This window comes from Oryzias melastigma, linkage group LG2 (genome assembly GCF_002922805.2).
Source record: "Oryzias melastigma strain HK-1 linkage group LG2, ASM292280v2, whole genome shotgun sequence".
In the NCBI taxonomy this organism is placed as follows: domain Eukaryota; kingdom Metazoa; phylum Chordata; class Actinopteri; order Beloniformes; family Adrianichthyidae; genus Oryzias; species Oryzias melastigma.
Window position 1 is genome coordinate 16,787,962 of NC_050513.1, and position 18,548 is coordinate 16,806,509.

Below are 18,548 nucleotides of genomic sequence, written 5' to 3' on the forward strand. Positions count from 1 at the left end.
TTATTATGTTACATCTCTTTTTGTTGTTATATTTTCTTATTTAACCTTGTTTCTTTGTTCATTTAAGGCCTTTCTTTATACATTACTAATTATGGATTCATAAAACAAATGTGATTTCGTCTATTTAGTCTTAGATGTGTTTTTTTAATCAAATCTTAACATTGTATTTAGTTACAATGTGGTGACGTCACAGCAGCGTTTATAAACTTTACCAAAACAGTTTTTTTTTCTCTTTGAGATTGTATTTTCTTTAATATATCCAGACTTGAACTGTTTTTATAAATATTTGAAGTTTTTCCAACTATATTGAGGTCCAGTTACGCAGTTTGTATGTTTTTTTTCTAAATAAAGTTTCATCACGTGACCCGGAAGTAAACAGCGCGAGGCGCTAGCAGCGTTAGCTTGTGCTGAGAGGGCGGCGGTGTTTCGTTGGGACGTTCGTGAGGTTTCTACAGAGATGTAGCGATACGTGGTTCGGTTCCGAACAATCCTCTTTAGCTAAAGTGTCGTAAATGAGTGAATGCGTGTTGAACGTAAAGACAACGTGGCTGTGATTGTGAGACTAGCAGATGATCGGAGCTGCTGCTGTTCAGAGGACTTTGGTGTTTGTTGGAGCTGAAGATCTTCTGCAGCTGCAGGAACCATGTCTTCAGAACCTCAGGAAGATTCTGACAGAGAACAACTTTCTGCTGCTGAAGGAACCATCGTCCAGAACGAGGAGGAGCTCTGTGGTCAGAGCGGACAGGATACCACCTGGAGACCGCAGCTTCAGCTCCACGTTGTAGGTGTGTTTGCTGCATCCACATGCAGTAAGAAGACCCATAAACGTCTTCATTTTTTTCACTGTGGTCAAGTTAATGTCTGTTAGCATTTTCGGGGTCAAGTCAGCCGTCACTGCGAGATTCTTGATACTTTTTATGGAGAGAAAATAGACTCACTCCGATTTGTAGGCGCGTGATTCTTGATTTGTATGTGAGTATTCTTAATTTGTAACTCCTATAAAATGTTTTGTGCATAAGAGAAAAAAAAATAAATAAAAACCACAATTTACACATGCACAAATTAAAATGACAATTGCTTTAAATTAATTACACACAAAAATCTTTAAAAAAAAAATACCTACAAATCACCTCTTACTCATACACGAAACATCAGTTATGCACAGTTCTGTCGTGAGACTCTTCACCTCTTGGGCTTTGTCCGAATTCCCCCCCAACTACTAAAAAACGACATAATGTGGGACTATATAGTGCCTGGATTTTAAAGGTAATTCGGACATGATGCTCACTACTCTTCCTTTGTTTTTCTAAAGACCAGATATGACATAATCGATTTCATAAAGGGAAAAAAAAACAAATCAATATGAATATACATTTATGATTCCACTGTGTTCTGATGGTGAAAATGTTGATGGTTTATTCAAATATTACATTCAAACACATTTATTTATTTGAAATTTTTCGACTGCAATGCATTGTGGTCTATATCCGCTGATCTAGTGACCATCGATGTAAGCTAGTTTTTCGCAAAGACTTCTGGGAAATTTCCATAACATAGACATAACTTCTGAAAAAATGAATTAGCTTTAACATCGGAGCTTTAGCTCCAGTGTTTACATTATTTTAGTTATGATAACTCTTCAACATTTGACGCAATTAACAACACTCTAGTTTATTCTGAAGAAACAGCCTCACGCTGCTGAAAGGTGGATATAATCAACGTGAATCAGCTGATTCTGACGTGAACAAAAAAAACGTTTTTCATTCGGGCTCTGCACCAATATGTAATGTAAAATATTGAAGAACTTTGAGGATAGAAAACTGTGGAGAACATTTTCAGGTTTTGCTGTTAAATGATCCAAAACAGCAGTGATTTTTATCATTTTAATGCTATGTTACTGCTGAGCCAGAAGATTGACAAAAAAAGGTTAAAATGACAAACAAAATTTCTTTTTATCTGAATTTTTTTGTGTTTTTTACAGTTCTTTTCATTTTGATCTCTTGTTCTAAATAAAGATTTAAATGATGATTAAATACAAAGAATTTCAATTTTCATTCATCCAGTAAATAGATATACACATAGCAATAAACATTATAGTAAAAAGTAAGAATTGTGGTTCGATTCGTGAATCGTTGAGCTTGATTCATGAATCGAATCGCCACCTAAACAATGATCCACAGCTCTAGTGATGATGAGGTAGGCTGGTGCCAGGTTAGAGGAAAGCAGGTTAGAATTCAGGTGAGGGCTCCCTCTGGTGGTCAGAGGTGGAGATGGTTGGCTGATCCCTGACAGCTACGCACAAACAAATAAGAAAATACGCACGCACAAATCGGCGTGAGTCTATTGTCTCCATATACTTATACCAACAGGGCTGCGATCGCTCAAAAAAGATTCTGTGGAGCTTCAGGAAAAATTACATTAGACCTCCCAATGAAAGCAATGATGTTGCTAATAACACAGATGCGAATAATACAACACTTATACTTAGGAATCTAAAAAAAAAAGATTTTTCAAAAATGTGAATGACCTGATTCCTGGAGCAGCACTCTGTTTAGGACAGTTTGTTACAGTAAAGCAGGTGAAGTTTTTATGTTTTCACATTTCTTTAAGTACTTTATTTATGATTTAGTAAGTATGTTTTGAAGTTTTTTATAACATGAATTCTAAGATTTTCTTTTTTTTAGTTATTTTTGTTTCCTTGTGATTTGTAGTGAGAGCAGGGAACAGGTGGAAGTGGAGTTAGAGAGGTGGAGGTTTGCCCTGGAAAGGAGAGGAATGAAGGTTAGCCGCAGTAAGACAGAGTACATGTGTGTGAATGAGAGGAACCAGAGTGGAAGAGTGAGGTTACAGGGAGAAGAGATAAAGAAGGGGGAGGAGTTTAAGTATTTAGGGTCAACAGTACAGAGTAATGGAGAGTGTGGAAAAGAAGTGAAGAGGAGAGTGCAAGCAGGTTGGAATGGGTGGAGAAAAGTGTCAGGTGTGATGTGTGACAGAAGAGTTTCAGCACAAATGAAAGGAAAGGTGTACAAGACTGTGGTGAGACCAGCCATGTTGTTTGGACTAGAAACAGTGGGACTGAAGAAAAGACAGGAAGCAGAGCTGGAGGTAGCAGAGATGAAGATGCTGAGGTTCTCTTTGGGAGTGACCAGGATGGATAGGATCAGGAATGAATACATCAGAGGGACAGCACATGTTAGAGGTTTTGGAGATAAAGTCAGAGAGGCCAGACTGAGATGGTTTGGACATGTTCAGAGGAGAGACGGTGAATATATTGGTAGAAGGATGCTGAGTCTAGAGCTGCCAGGAAAGAGGTCTAGAGGAAGACCAAAGAGGAGGTTTATGGATGCAGTGAATGAAGACATGAAGGTGGCTGGTGTTAGAGTGGAGGATGCTGAAGACAGGCTTAGATGGAGGAAACTGATTCGCTGTGGCGACCCCTGAAGGGAAAAGCCCAAAGGAAAAGAAGAAGTTTCCTTTTTACTGATCTAAAAATGGTCTGAATCGTGACTCTAAAACCATGACATGATCCAAACCGTGAGTTTTGTGATTTATTGTACCCCTACTAATTATTATCTTTTATGTAAGGCATAATTCCTGTTCATTATCGTGATTTAAAGACCTAATAGTGTCTACTGTTACTTTTGTGAAGTCCATTTATTTCTGATAATTCACTCCTTAAAATAACATTATTCTGCCTATTCCATGGTCTCTTACAAAAGCAATAAATATGAAAATCAATTATAAGTACTCTTATCTTATTTTAAATTATTTCTTCAAATAAAAGACTTTTTGATATGATGTACAACTCATTGTCATTTTAACGGCCACAGTGCCTCCACCACGTTAAGTTAAGGAATCATTTCTTGCTCCAGCGGCTGATTTATTCCCGTGACAAGCAGGGCGGGTACGCATTCTAATACCATTGACGTGTTTTATTTTTTTTTAAACTGCTACAACAACTGGCTGCCAGTTAGCCTTCTTTATCTCTGAGTCAGCATAGCTGTTTTTGTTTCGTTATCCTCTTTTTATCAATAGGGGTGTAACGGATCATAAAACTCACGGTTTAGATAATTTTTCAGATAAATAAAAAGTGAAAAAAATGTGAAAAAAGAAGATAAAAACCTAAAATGACTTTCATTTGTAAAAGCTTTAAATCATATATTTGAGAAAACATATATTTGAACAGATTAGAATCAAGTGCATTTCTGCCAGAATCTGGTTTATTTAACTCTTTTTTTAAATAACAAATTACTGGTGTTTCTGCCCTTACATTAAATGTTTAATGAATGTTACATCTGAGACAGCTCATGCCGTCTTCATCTACTTTGGATAAATACAGACGCATTTCTGACTTTTTAGCAAGCGGCCGAACACACTGAACGCACTGCCATCAGTGTGCGTTTGTTGTCTTTGCATCAGCACAGGAGTCAGTGTGTATTTGTGTGTCTATGTGTGTGTGTGTGAGTGCAAGAGCGCTCCTCCCTTGAAAAGTGCAGCTTCCAAAGCATGAGAGAGGGATGGAGAAATACTCCGCATGCTTTAGGCAGTACTGATGAAGCTGAAACTTTTGTTGTTGAGCAGACAAGATGTAACACAAGTAAATACTGAGCAGTGAGTGAGGAAGCGTCTAATTATCGGGATATTATTGGCAAATTTTTCTCTTATCGGAATAGGGCTGCCACGATTCGACGACTAATCGAATATTAAAATAGTCGACAACTAATATAATGGTCGATTAGTCGTTACTTTATATTATATGGAGTCAGAGTGTAGTAAAGTTGGAAGTTATAATGGCATTCCTCTAGCTTTTTAAAGTATTTTGGCATTTATTAAGGTTTCTTAAGGCTATTTTGGAGGTTAGCTAATATTTCAGCTACATGCTAGCTTTTTGCCTAACTTTAGCTTTTTTGTTGTTTTTTAGGCTATTCTAGAATTTTGCAAATATTTCAGCTACATGCTAGCTGTTTGGCTAACTTAAGCTTTCTTTTGCTTTTTTTAAGGCTATTTTGGAGTTTAGCTAATATTTCAGCTACAGGCTAGCTATTTAGCCTAACTTTAGCTTTTTTTGTTTTTTAGGCTATTCTATAATTTTGCAAATATTTCAGCTACATCCCTGCTGTTTGGCTAACTTAATTTTTTTAAGGCTATTTTGAAGTTTAGCTAATATTTCAGCTACTTGCTAGCTGTTTAGGCTAATTTAGGCTTTTTTTGTTTTTTAGGCTATTTTGGAGTTTAGCTAATATTTCAGCTACATGCTATCTGTGTTGGCTAATTTATTCGTTTTTAGTGCTAATTTGGCATAATAGCTTCAGCTTTTTTTAGCTATCAATTTCAGCATCTTCAGCGGCCAAATTCAGCTTGCAGCATTCACGCTAGCATTATCGCCGCTAATGCTATGTATCTAGTTTTTAGTTAGTTTAAAGCTAATGATGGTTAAGATGTGTGCTTTACATCTACTTTGCCCATGACCCGATTAGTCGACTAATCGGAAAAAAAAATCGGTGATTAGACGACTATTAAAATAATCGTTTGTGGCAGCCCTATATCGGAATTGTCGGTGTGACGTCATAATGCCCATCATTGGCCGATAATTTTCGGTAACCGATATTATCGTGCAACCCTAAATAAATTCGATCTTTCAGTATCTGTGTCCTCCATGACAAGTTTGAAAAAATTTTTGACGTAACGCGGCGTGGGCTTCAGGTTATTTATAACTGTCAGAAAGCAACTTTGACTCTTGTTAGAACAAAGACGGTGTACGGTACGACTGATTCTAATAATGTGCATGCTAGAAACGCAGCCGCAGTGGGGTGGTGGTGGGGGGTCCGCGATACATACTTGGCACAAACCGTGGCTAGTGATCTGCATGGATTATCAGAGAGCTGTTACACCCCTAATTATCAACCAATTTTGTCATGCATGGAGCCTTTTTTTAATACCTAATGAGTGGAGTGGTGCGTCTGCTACTCCTTTTTGGGTTGTTTTCAACCACTTCTTGGTCTGAAACTATCTGCTGGTGCATTGCTTACATAATCAGATGCAACAACCACAGAATGTGGTCGGATGTCACTGTATTTTGATCTGTTTAATTCCATTTTCAAAAAAGCTATGACTATCAAAATAATTACCCTGTTATGGGATCAATAACATTCTAAAAAATGTTCTGTTTTATATTAGTTTAATCAATTAACCTCAACACGCATTCACAACTTGAACAATTAATGTTTCGGACTCAGGAATGCAGACTGTTTTTACAAACATTTGTGAAGGAATGTTCCACTCTCAGGAGCTCAATGAATTCCAGTGTGGAACTTTCATATCTCTATCCCGTCACGGTAACTCAAGAGACTCCTTTTAGTAGCTCACTGCAATGCTACACAGAAAAGCAAATTTGATTTGTCACTTGCTGACAATAGAATAGTCTTTATTTGTTATTGCACTTGTATAATGAAATTTAAAACTATGGTTGGGCACCAAAGTTTGGTTCCAAGTAGGAACCATTATAATTTACGTGGTTCTACCGAAACTGAAAAAAGACGCTGTAAACGGTGCTGCATTTCAGTGCCATGTTACTGTTGGTCTTTGGACACGTCAATCAAGTCAGTACTTTGATCTTCTAGCCAATCCTGTTGATAGTGGGCGGGCTCATATAAAGCAACTGATGGACTTAGCATGCTTAAGAAGCATTCACACAAAAATTTCACTTTTTGGCGCCGAACACTCACAACTTTGTTCAACTTTACCACACTCTGACTCCATATAATGCTGTATAAAGTACCAGCTAATTGACTGTTAAATTAGTTTTTAATTATTTTAATAGTCGATTAGTCGACTAATTGTGGCAGCTCTAATTAGGTGTTTGACTCACTGAAGACTAGGCATGCGTTACCAAAACCAGTTCATTTGTACCAGAAATTGTCAATTAATTGGAAATTTACCAGACCGATAAGTTTCAGCTTTAACGGTTTTGCTTATCAGTGTCGACGTAGCAACAGTACAATCACAGCATGCACTATTTTGTTTTAATATATCTTAAAAAGACACAGCATCTTTCTCCCTTTCTCCTCTCTTCCCATAACAATAAAATCTTAACAATAGAAGATGGGTATACATCACCTCGTACTGTTGTATATTCGAATGAGAACTGCTTTATATCTATTAAAGGAAATTGTTCAGATGGTAACTGATTATTTAAATTTGTGTTTTTTTAAATGAAGTTCATGTCTTTTAATACAAAGATTCCTTTAAAAGTATAAAACAATCTTCTTTCTGTGTTTATGTTCCTGCAGTCCTCCCCCAACATTTTGTGACTGAAGATCTCTCCAATCAGCAGGGGAACTTTAAAGTGGAACAGGAGGCTCTAGAACCTTTACAGATTAAAGAGGAACAAGCGGAACGACTTCCACAGACTGAAGACGAACTAGAGAAGACAGAATTTCCACAGATTAAAGAGGAGCAGGAGCAAGAAGAACCTCCACGGTTTAAAGAGGCGCAAGAAGGGTTCTGTCTCGGACATTATGAGGAGCAGCTTGATCCGAAGCAGGAGACCTTGATGGAAACTGAGAAAAATGAGAACAGTGATGCAGAACTAAGTGATCAGGAAAGCTTAAATGTAACTGATAGTGAGGATGAATCAACATCAACTGCAGATGAAGAGACAGACCCACAGAACATAGATCAGATGAAGAGTAGAGACAGCAGTCCTGTCCAAAATGTGGACAGCTCTCACCTGTCAGACGGTCAATGTGATTCTGATGTTAGAAAAAACATAAAGAAAACAACTTTGGTTAAAAAACTTAAAAAATCTCCAAAAAAGCAAAAACTTTCCTCTGTAATTTCTGGTGAAAGCTCAAGAGATGTTAGTAATCTCTTTGTCTACATGAAAACCAAGTCGGATGACACGCTTTATATCTGTACGGAATGCGGTAAAAGTTTTGGTCACTGGTCTCAGTTCCGAATTCACTTAAGTACTCACACAGGAGAGAAGCCTTTTCCTTGCAAAGAATGTGATGCAAGTTTTAATGATTTGTATGATCTCAAAAGACACATGAGAACTCATACAGGTGAGAAGCCCTATACTTGTAAAGAATGTGCTAAAAGTTTTAGTCAAATATCTAGTCTCAAATCACACATGAGGACTCATACAGGAGAAAAGCCTTTTTCTTGTCAAGAATGTGATTCAAGTTTTAGTCGTTTATCTAATCTCAAAACACACATGAGAACTCACACAGGAGAAAAGCCTTTTTCCTGTCAAGAATGTGATAAAAAATGTAGTACTAAAGGTAATCTCAAATCCCACATGAGAAGTCATACAGGAGAGAAGCCCTTTAGCTGTAAAGAATGTGGCAAAGCTTTTAGTGATATCTCTCATCTCAAAAACCACACAAGAACTCACACTGGAGAGAAGCCTTTTACTTGTAAAGAATGTAACAAAAATTTTAGTCGTATATCTCATCTTAAAACACACATGATAACTCACACTGGAGTGAAGGCTTTTTCATGTAAAGAATGTGGTGCAAGTTTTAATCGGGTGTCTAGTCTCAACAGACACATGAGAACTCATACATGAGAGAGGCCTTTTTCTTGTCAATGTAATCAAGGATAGTGTAAACTAAACTTAAGTAAATTCGCACCAGATAACTTGTATAGTTAATAACATTTCGGGTTTCCATTAAAAGTTTGAAGGATTTTGAAAAGGTAACGTTTTTCTTCCACTAAAGGTGTATTCACACCAAACGCGATTCCTGCTACAAATTTGCATGCGTGAGAAATTTGTTGGTCTTTGGCTGTCAAACTATGTGTTCCTGAGTTTGACGCCGCGTGGGGGAGGAGCTACCAGCCAATGCACTTAAGATGATCTCTATAAGGAATGGTGTCTGTGGATATTTCACTTATAATGTATGGAAGACAGAAGATTTTGAGAAATAAGATTTATTTATTGTGGAGAGTTCCACAAAAATATCTATAATTGTGCCTCAAATCGATCTGCTGGCAGACCTAAAGTCTACTAAAATATCTTGTTTTTTATTGGTTCTGTAAAATACTGTAGCTTTCTAAGGGACCTTTTTTTAGGTTTTTCCTTTTTATACTAAAATGATCAAAAACATGTATTGATAGGTATCAATCTATGTATTATGATTATGATTACTGCTCGAATTAGCAAAAATGTTAAACTTTTTCACAGAATTATTTTATATGTACCTATAAATAAAAAATGTGTGGTCTTGAATTATTAGAGGTAAATTTAGAATGGCTTAATTATGGTTGTAGTCTATACTGAGATGATGTGTATGTATTCTGAGTTCTACCATAATAACACTAGAAATATTTTGTATATAATTTTAATTCTAATAGTTTTTATGTAATTGGTGAACATTTCATTATTGTTTTTTTAAGTATTGACTGCAGTTTAAACTTGTTGGGACATGATGGCAAGTATCCATTTAGTGAGGACGTTTTTCCCCAAAATATTTGTAAGAGGTGGATAAAGACACAGACTGCTGTTTTCGTCATGTTTTTATGTGATTCGTGTTTTGTAGTAGATATTAGAACTGTTTATTGGTTCTTTTTAGTTCTCAGTGTTCTGTTCCAATCTTTCCTGTGAAGAATAAAGTGGACGTGAACATCAGTCAGAAGTGTGGAGTCTTTCCCACAGTGTGGCTCTCTGCTGTTTGTTGGTTCTCTGCAGATACCAAAACTCTGGCCTGTTTCAGAAAGCAGGTTATTTGACATACCCAGGTAAGTTTAAGGGTAAGTTAGTTAATATCTGGCACTGTTTGGTTCCAAAACTGCAGGGTATGTAAGTTTCTATAGCACCTTACACTCTGAACTTGACTACAAGTTATGAGACTTTTCACCTTGAGAAAGTGATAAGGCCATGTATTGATGTTTAATAAAAGATTCATTAATTTTTTGGAAAATCTTCTGAAACTTTGAGTGACAGTTGAATTGGTGTGGTGTTCTCTGTTATGCAGTTGTTATACCAGTCTGTTGTGGTGAAGACGTGGTGTCAAGGTGGCTCAGTTATCTGTTTCAGTTACCTCCTGGAAACCTCCCTGAGGAGGTGTTCCGGGCATCTCGCACTGGGCAAAGTCCCTGGAGAAGACCCAGGACATGCTATACCGTGAGGCCTGGGAGCGTCCTGGAGTCCTCTCAGAGGAGCTGGAGGAAGTGGCCTTGAAGAAGCAAGTCTGAGTATCTCTTCTTAGATTGCTGCCCCACAACCTGGTCCCGGATGAGCGGTAGAAGATGGACGGATGGCGGTGGCGTCGTCTGGCCTGGGTATTCCTGGCCTTAGCCCCGAATAATTCTCTTAATGCCCCAAAGGTTTTTTTTTTTATTCAGAATTGCCTTATAACATTAATTAGAATGTATTGTTAAAACATTTCGTAGCTTTAGTGAATGCAATACATACACAGAGAGGAGTTGAACACAGAGGACAAATCCTCCATGTTTTATTTCCTGAAACTCTTCCCCTGTTCCCCTGAACTTTCCAGGAGTCCCAACTCCCAACAAAAAATATACACCCAAAGGACTTTGACCAGATGAAGATGAAACAACAACAGATGAAACAGGTAAACGCACTACAAATGTAAAAGTTATGCCAACATCTGGCCGATCTTATGACAGTAATGTTATGCCTCGTTTCCAGTGAGCAGTCCGGATCAGACTAGTCCACTCTTGGCTGGTTTAGAATAGTCCAGGCATTTCAAGTGAGCGTTTCCATTGAGGGTTGGACCATCAAAGCACATGCGGGGTGTAGACTGATGGCATTGCTGTGCGTCAAAAAGGTGAGACTACAACAAAAGAGAAGCTGTATCAGCTGACTCAGAAACGGACAAAGAAAAAAATAATAATAATAACCACTGAAGATAATTATAATCCGGAACAGGTGTTTAGTATGGATGAGACCGGCCTCTATGCTGCAGAACAGTCTGTTGTTCTGAATTAAAAAGAAGAAAAAATCTCTTTGTTAAGCAAAAATATTTTTCAATTAATGTCTTACAAAGCATGACTGGAAGTGGTTTTGATGAGCATAGATAAATAATGGACATTCTTCGGCCGCAGGGGTCGGGTGAGACAGACGGTTGGCAGTCCCCAACCACCACGAACAGGGGGGGATACTGTAAAGTACAGTACATGTAAAGAATGTATTATTCTTTGCATGAAGATTGTGGGGGGTGAAGAAGAATACAACTGAAAAGAGGCTAAAACTTTCAGCTTGGATTTTGAGCCGGGCTGGTCGGACGCTTGTTGCTGTTGTAAAACCTTTTCGCCAATCAATGTGTTGCAGGTTCCTTCCATTTTTCTATGGACCTATGACCAACGAGGGACCATAAATGGTACCAGTCTGTCCTGCTTAACGGGTCCATTTTGTAACTGAAACACTAAGAAGTCCAGTCCAGCCCGGTCCAGTTTGATTTGAACCGCTCGGTGGAAACGAGGCATTAGGTATGGTGTTAGCCTTGCCATTTTAACAGGAAATACAGTGCAGTACCTATGTGACATGTACACACCATAGACAGTATACTATATGTTATGATAACATACACCAGTATTTTCCAACCATTGTGCCTGTGCCATGAAAGATGGTCAGGTGTTCTTCGGAAAATTATTATCACGTATCTAAAAAAATTACCATCACCAGAATATCAGGTCTGTGTTCATCAATAAAGACCAGGCTTCACACTAAGTTTGTGGAGCTCTTCAAAATAAATACTCCAGATTTCTTAACATTTTCCGTGTCATTCATAAGGAGATAAAAAAACTTTTGACGGAAGCTCCTCCCACATGCGGTGGGAGCATCAGGTTTCTAAAAGCACTTTTGGACAAGCAGCGACTTTGATGGGTGTTAAAACGGAGCACGCATACTTGATGTGCCAATCACGTTCAATGTCAATGGCATTTTTAATGTTTAGAATGCAGTTATTTTTCAAACAGAGATTCATCAATATGATAATTGTTAAGATCAGACTTCTTCTTTTCCTTTGGGCTTTTCCCTTCAGGGGTCGCCACAGCGAATCAGTTTCCTCCATCTAAGCCTGTCTTCAGCATCCTCCACTCTAACACCAGCCACCTTCATGTCTTCATTCACTGCATCCATAAACCTCCTCTTTGGTCTTCCTCTAGACCTCTTTCCTGGCAGCTCTAGACTCAGCATCCTTCTACCAATATATTCACTGTCTCTCCTCTGAACATGTCCAAACCATCTCAGTCTGGCCTCTCTGACTTTATCTCCAAAACCTCTAACATGTGCTGTCCCTCTGATGTATTCATTCCTGATCCTATCCATCCTGGTCACTCCCAAAGAGAACCTCAGCATCTTCATCTCTGCTACCTCCAGCTCTGCTTCCTGTCTTTTCTTCAGTCCCACTGTTTCTAGTCCAAACAACATGGCTGGTCTCACCACAGTCTTGTACACCTTTCCTTTCATTTGTGCTGAAACTCTTCTGTCACACATCACACCTGACACTTTTCTCCACCCATTCCAACCTGCTTGCACTCTCCTCTTCACTTCTTTTCCACACTCTCCATTACTCTGTACTGTTGACCCTAAATACTTAAACTCCTCCCCCTTCTTTATCTCTTCTCCCTGTAACCTCACTCTTCCACTCTGGTTCCTCTCATTCACACACATGTACTCTGTCTTACTGCGGCTAACCTTCATTCCTCTCCTTTCCAGGGAAAACCTCCACCTCTCTAACTCCACCTCCACCTGTTCCCTGCTCTCACCACAAATCACAATATCATCTGCAAACATCATAGTCCATGGTGATTCCTGTCTAACCTCATCCGTCAGTCTGTCCATCACCATTGCAAACAGGAAGGGGCTCAGAGCTGATCCCTGATGTAATCCCACCTCCACCTTGAACTCCTCTGTCACCCCTACAGCACACCTCACCACTGTCTTACAGCCCTCATACATGTCCTGCACTGCTCGGACATACTCCTCTGTCACCCCTACAGCAAAAGAGTAGTTGCTATTAATAGTAGACAGATTTGTAATCATTGATTACACTGTTGTTAATGTTGTTTTTAAAACTTGATATTGTTGTAGCATTTTTTATTCATGTGCTCAATTGATTCAGTTTATTGACTCCATATGCTGACACACACCACTCTTTTAGCAGTGTTCTGTGCTTTGGTTTTCTAAATATTTCATGTTCTTTTAGATTGAATTTCCCTTTTCTTTTCATGTATCTTTTTATTAAATTAGGAGGAAGACATTTCATATTTACTCCATACATTTTAAAATATTAAAGTTAACAAGGTCATAAAGTTTTAATCATTTTAATTTAATAAACAATGGATTAGATGGGTCCCTATAATTACTTTTTGTAATCATTCTTATTGCTTTTTTTGCAATATGTAGATTGGATGAGTATGTTTTTTATAAGTTGTACCCCAAATTTCTCTACAGTAGTTCAGGTATGGTAACATCAAGAAATTATTATTTTCTTATACTGGAAGTTACTGTCTAAGGACCTTTACAATCCTTACATACTAAAACTGAGTAGAAAGGCTGAAAACTAGTCTGTTTTTGTGAAAATAAGATAGACCAAAGTACAAATGAATATGAATAAATATGGTGGATAAGAAGACTAAATTGCAGCGTCTATGCTTTTATGCAAAACGGTTTTAGACATTTTACAGGTACCATATAGTTATTTTTTTACACTTTTCTGACACTCAGATACAGTTCTAAAATACAATCAAGAGATGACTCCCTTTTCAATTCTTAACGTAAACATGATCACTTCACAACAAGTCAAAATAACTACTCATTGAAACCTAGTAGAAGATCATCTCTGAATGCGCATGCATTTCTGAATGTTTTGTGTGTGTGTGTAAATTGTATTTTATCGTATTTTTGTCATTTTGTACATATGATACACAATTGCAAGTACACACAGTTATGCACAAAATGTATTGCATGAGTTACAAATCAAGAACTATTCACACATAAGTGAAAAGTTACACCCAAACATGCAGACACAAGTTACAAATCAAGTATCAGACACACACAAATCAGATGGAACAATGTTTTCTCCACACACAAAAGAGCAGCAAACACTCCATGATGGAGTAATACTTCCATTCAGTCACTTTGACAAAGACAGAACAAATTTCCCGTTTCTATAATTCGGGAAAAAAGAATCGGATCAAGAATGAGATAAAAAGAAAGAAAGACATGAATTCTTCCTCTGAGTGATATGTAGAAACCAGCAGAGGGCTGCAGGCTGAGCTCTCTGGACAATGAGTCAGTGATTTGTTGAAGAGAGCTCTGGATCACTGATGGAGCTGCACTGAGTTTGTTCAGACAGAAAATACTGAAGATGTTAATGTTTCTGAAGTTCCTGTCATGCTCTCTGTATTGGATCCTGATGGTTTGTCTCTTCCATCATCTAACTCTGCTTTAAACCTATTTTTTCATCACCTTTCACTCATTCTCAATCACTGCTAATAGTTTTAGGTAATCCTCTGTAACCACACAAAAATGTCTGTAATCTTCTGTAATTCCAGGCATTTCATTGGCCCACTGAGGAACTAAGTGATTATTCTGTTTCTGAAAAATAAATCCATTTGATCAAAGGTCACATTGATCAGAACTACAGAAGAAACCACAAAGAAATTATGTTTATAGATGAACTTCTCAGATATGAGCTCACTACCCTTTTTCAAGACAATAATATCAGAAGTTCAGAAATGAAGAAGATCTCAACATGCTGCAGTTCAGCACTGGTGACCTGTGTGTTCAAACCTTCGTCAGCAGAGAAATCACTAAAACCTGATTTCATTTGAATCATGGAGAAGAAGGATTGGTTATGTCTAACATGTTACATTTCATATTTACATTGATATTTAATTCTGGGGAACTTTTGTGTTGTTTTTCCAATTTTAATAATTATTTCACAATGGTTGTTTTTCTTAAAAATATTATTTCTTATTCACAGTTTACTTTTTAATCAGATTTATTATTCTCTTTAGAGGCTGTTTCTAAAGGTTGTTTTTTCGTGCATTTTTTTATTATTTGGTTTTTGTTCACTTAAGAGATTTTTTATACATTACTATTGTTTCGGAATACATTCTAAAAATGTGTTTAGATATGTTCTTAATATTAGATGTGTTTTGTGGTCAATTTTGATCATTGTAATTAGTTGCTATATTATAAAGTTTAACCGAAACTGTATTTTTCTCCCTTTTAGATTTACTTTATTTTATTGCTTAATTAATTAAATATTTACTCGTTTCTTTTTAAATAAAGTTTCATCACGTGACCCGGAAGTAAACAACACACGTCGTTAGCAGCGTTAGCTTGTGCTGAGAGGACGGCGGTGTTTCGTTGGGACGTTCGTGAGGTTTCTACAGAGATGTAGCGATACGTGGTTCGGTTCCGAACAATCCTCTTTAGCTAAAGTGTCGTAAATGAGTGAATGCGTGTTGAACGTAAAGACAACGTGGCTGTGATTGTGAGACTAGCAGATGATCGGAGCTGCTGCTGTTCAGAGGACTTTGGTGTTTGTTGGAGCTGAAGATCTTCTGCAGCTGCAGGAACCATGTCTTCAGAACCTCAGGAAGATTCTGACAGAGAACAACTTTCTGCTGCTGACGGAGCCATCGTCCAGAACGAGGAGGAGCTCTGTGGTCAGAGCAGACTGATGGATACCACCTGGAAACCACAGCTTCAGTTGCACGTTGTAGGTATGCTCACTGCATTATATTTTTTGGACGCGCGTTGGCGTTAAAAGACTAGTGATGGCCTTAGTATGGCAAACGTTAAGCGTCAATAATCGTCAGGGAAGGCGCCGTTAAACATGGCGAAAATATGGCAAGCCAAAGAGGTTAATAAAATCCAGGAAAAGTGCCTTAAAAAACGGCGTATTGGACATGAAAAGCGCCGCTGTTACAGCTTGAAGAGATGTTAAAACCTCTTTTAAGTGTAGCGTGTAAATTATGCCGTCTTGTGTTGTCCCCAAAATAGGGGTAAAAAAAAACAGTGCTTAATATCTTTCAAAAGCAGTGTTTTATACCCTGTTGTGTTGAATAAAATGGCCAAAAGTCTTTAATTCCTGCCGTGGTGTACTGGTTAAATTAGCTGTACTTTTTCTTTCTTTTGATTCCCCCTCATGCAGGAATTGTGAGTTCAGTACCACTGCATTACACTGCTGTCTCCTCATGTTTTTCTGTCTTTTTCTTTAGCTGACTTTTAGCAAGAGTATTCTTTTGCACTAGGCACATAACTCACACTCAACTGCTCAAGATTAGGGATGGATAACGACAAGATTTTATTAGTACCACTCCTTTTATTGGCAGTGTTTTTTGATCCAGTATCTTATAGGTGCTCTTATTAATACTTTTCATGTGAAAACCAGGAGATAGAAGACAAATAAACAATTGATTTGGAAATCATTTATTTTAGAGCAACTTAAAACATAATATATTAATTTGACATCATTCGTAAAGTAAAATTCAAGATTCATTTAATTATTGTCATATGCACAGCTTTGACTGACACACGAAATTAGGTTCCAAAACTCAAACAAGATCAGACATACAACAGAAATATACACATACAGTTTAAACTTAATTAAGGCACGGCTGAAGAAGGCCAGTGTATCTTGTTTAATGGGTAACCAAACAGGAGGAGGCTGACTCCGCCCACAGTTAAAATGTGAAAATCCAGTGTGAGGGGTGGGGCTGGGGAACAGGAGTCTCTGTGACTGTTACCAATACTGGGGCTGCAGATCATGACGTGGGACTTCTGAAATGATGTGGGACCCACATGGTTTGACCAATACCAAAATTCAAGTTTAGTGCATCATTGCAACCCGTGGGAGGCAGCACACAGATGGTTTTTGACTATATTTTCAAATTTAAACAAGTTCATTTTAATTAGTAAAAAAATTGGCAAAGAACAATAGACAGCGGGCTGCACGGTGGCGCAAGTGGTTAGCGCTCTTGCCTCACGGCGAGAAGGCCCCGGTTCGAATCCCGGCTGGGACCTTTCTGTGTGGAGTTTGCATGTTCTCCCCGTGCATGCGTGGGTTTTCACCAGGGACTCCGGCTTCCTCCCACCGTCCAAAAAAAAACATGCTTCATAGGTTAATTGGTGACTCTGAATTGTCCCTAAGTGTGAATGTGAGAGTGGATGTGTGTGTGATTGAGGCCCTGCGACGGACTGGCGACCTGTCCAAGGTGTACCCCGCCTTCGCCCATCAGTGGCCGGGATAGGCTCCGGCACCCCCGCGACCCCGAACGGGATGAAGCGGTCAAGAAAATGGATGGATGGACAATAGACAGCACTTTTAAAGCCCCATTTGTAGTAGTCAACAGCCAAGAAAAGTTGATTTAGGGTTTGGTTACCCTTTAAGCTACCGTCACATACACTGAAATGCCACCGAGTGGTGCCCTAAATGCCACTTTTTCATCAAACTTGGCAGATGGCCATCTGGTGACCCCAGGGTGACACTAGTAATCGGACAGCGGCTGTGGTATTTTTACACGCTGTGCGGTGACCACTGAAGTTTTAAGAAAATGTTCAAATTAAACGGCAACCGGACGATTTTTTGTTATCAGTCAGTCACTACCCCTGCACATTTACGCCCAATCCGATTTCTTCCCTTCTCCTTACCCCCTTTCCCTAATCCTACATTTGAACAGGCATTTGTAGTAGAAGTGGTGTCCGAAATATAAGATCCCACCATCCAAGCGGGGTGATACAATGTGCTCCGTCGCGAGGGTATAACCGCGTCGCACAGTTAGGAGGAGAAGCGCATTTCTTCCTGTAGGAGTGTGCTGTAGCACAGAAGTTTACATTTAAATGTGAGTAATGACTTTTTGCTTTAAAGGTATAAAACCGCTGTTGTTATGTATATTAGAGCGCTGGAAGCTCAGTGCTAACGCTAACTGACCAGCAACTATTGGTGACGTTATCGAGCGAAAATGACTTTCTCTCTAATTTTTCATGTGTCTGTGCATACACACAAGCTCTTGGAACATACTGAGGAGCACTGTTAGCAAAATTAAAACACAGAAGCTCCTATGCAGTAGGAAAATATCAATTCAGCGATATATCGCAATATTTCACTTGGCAATACTTGAATCGATTTAAAATGTTGACAAGACAATATTTATTCATTCATTTACGAGCGTCCTTCACCGTCTTGCTTTTGTTTTCCATCCTAACCTCCCACCACTAGTTGGCAGCAGAGCACACTGAGTCTCTTTGAGCAGCTCTACACCACGACCAAAACAACAAGATGTGTTAAATGTTCGGTCAGCCTTGCGGTTTTAGTTGTTATGAGACATTTACTACTTGGTTTTGACTTGGAATGAGTACTAAACCGAAACTCTTTGCCACATTGCTGCCAGTATCCTATAAAAACGTGGATTGCGGTGTTTCGAAGCGACTCGGATAAGAACGAGTGAAGCAGTGGAGCTACGTAGCGGGTCATGGGCGAAGCCTCCATTAAAGTACTGTCGGCAAAGCGAGCAAAAGTTCTGCAGAACTTCACAGCAATAGACTGTAGTTCAGAAACCTAATGGAT

The 18,548-nt window shown here is 38.5% G+C and overlaps 2 protein-coding genes across 2 annotated transcripts in view; both read left to right on the top strand.

Annotated features, from left to right (window-relative positions):
- Window positions 1–159: 159 nt before the first annotated feature.
- On the top strand, window positions 160–9,628 carry LOC112156782 (oocyte zinc finger protein XlCOF6-like). Its single transcript, XM_036214862.1, has 2 exons — window positions 160–785; window positions 7,290–9,628. The coding sequence occupies exons 1-2, from the start codon at window positions 644–646 to the stop codon at window positions 8,567–8,569; spliced, it is 1,422 nt and encodes a 473-aa protein (XP_036070755.1). The 5' UTR covers window positions 160–643; the 3' UTR covers window positions 8,570–9,628.
- A 5,772-nt stretch (window positions 9,629–15,400) lies between these two features.
- The window catches only part of LOC112156794 (zinc finger protein 875), a 6,811-nt gene continuing 3,663 nt past the window's right edge, over window positions 15,401–18,548 (top strand). The window contains exon 1 of the mRNA XM_024289160.2: window positions 15,401–15,702. Within this exon, the coding sequence (XP_024144928.1) occupies window positions 15,558–15,702 (145 nt within the window). The 5' untranslated portion in view covers window positions 15,401–15,557. The remainder of the gene's footprint in view (window positions 15,703–18,548) is intronic.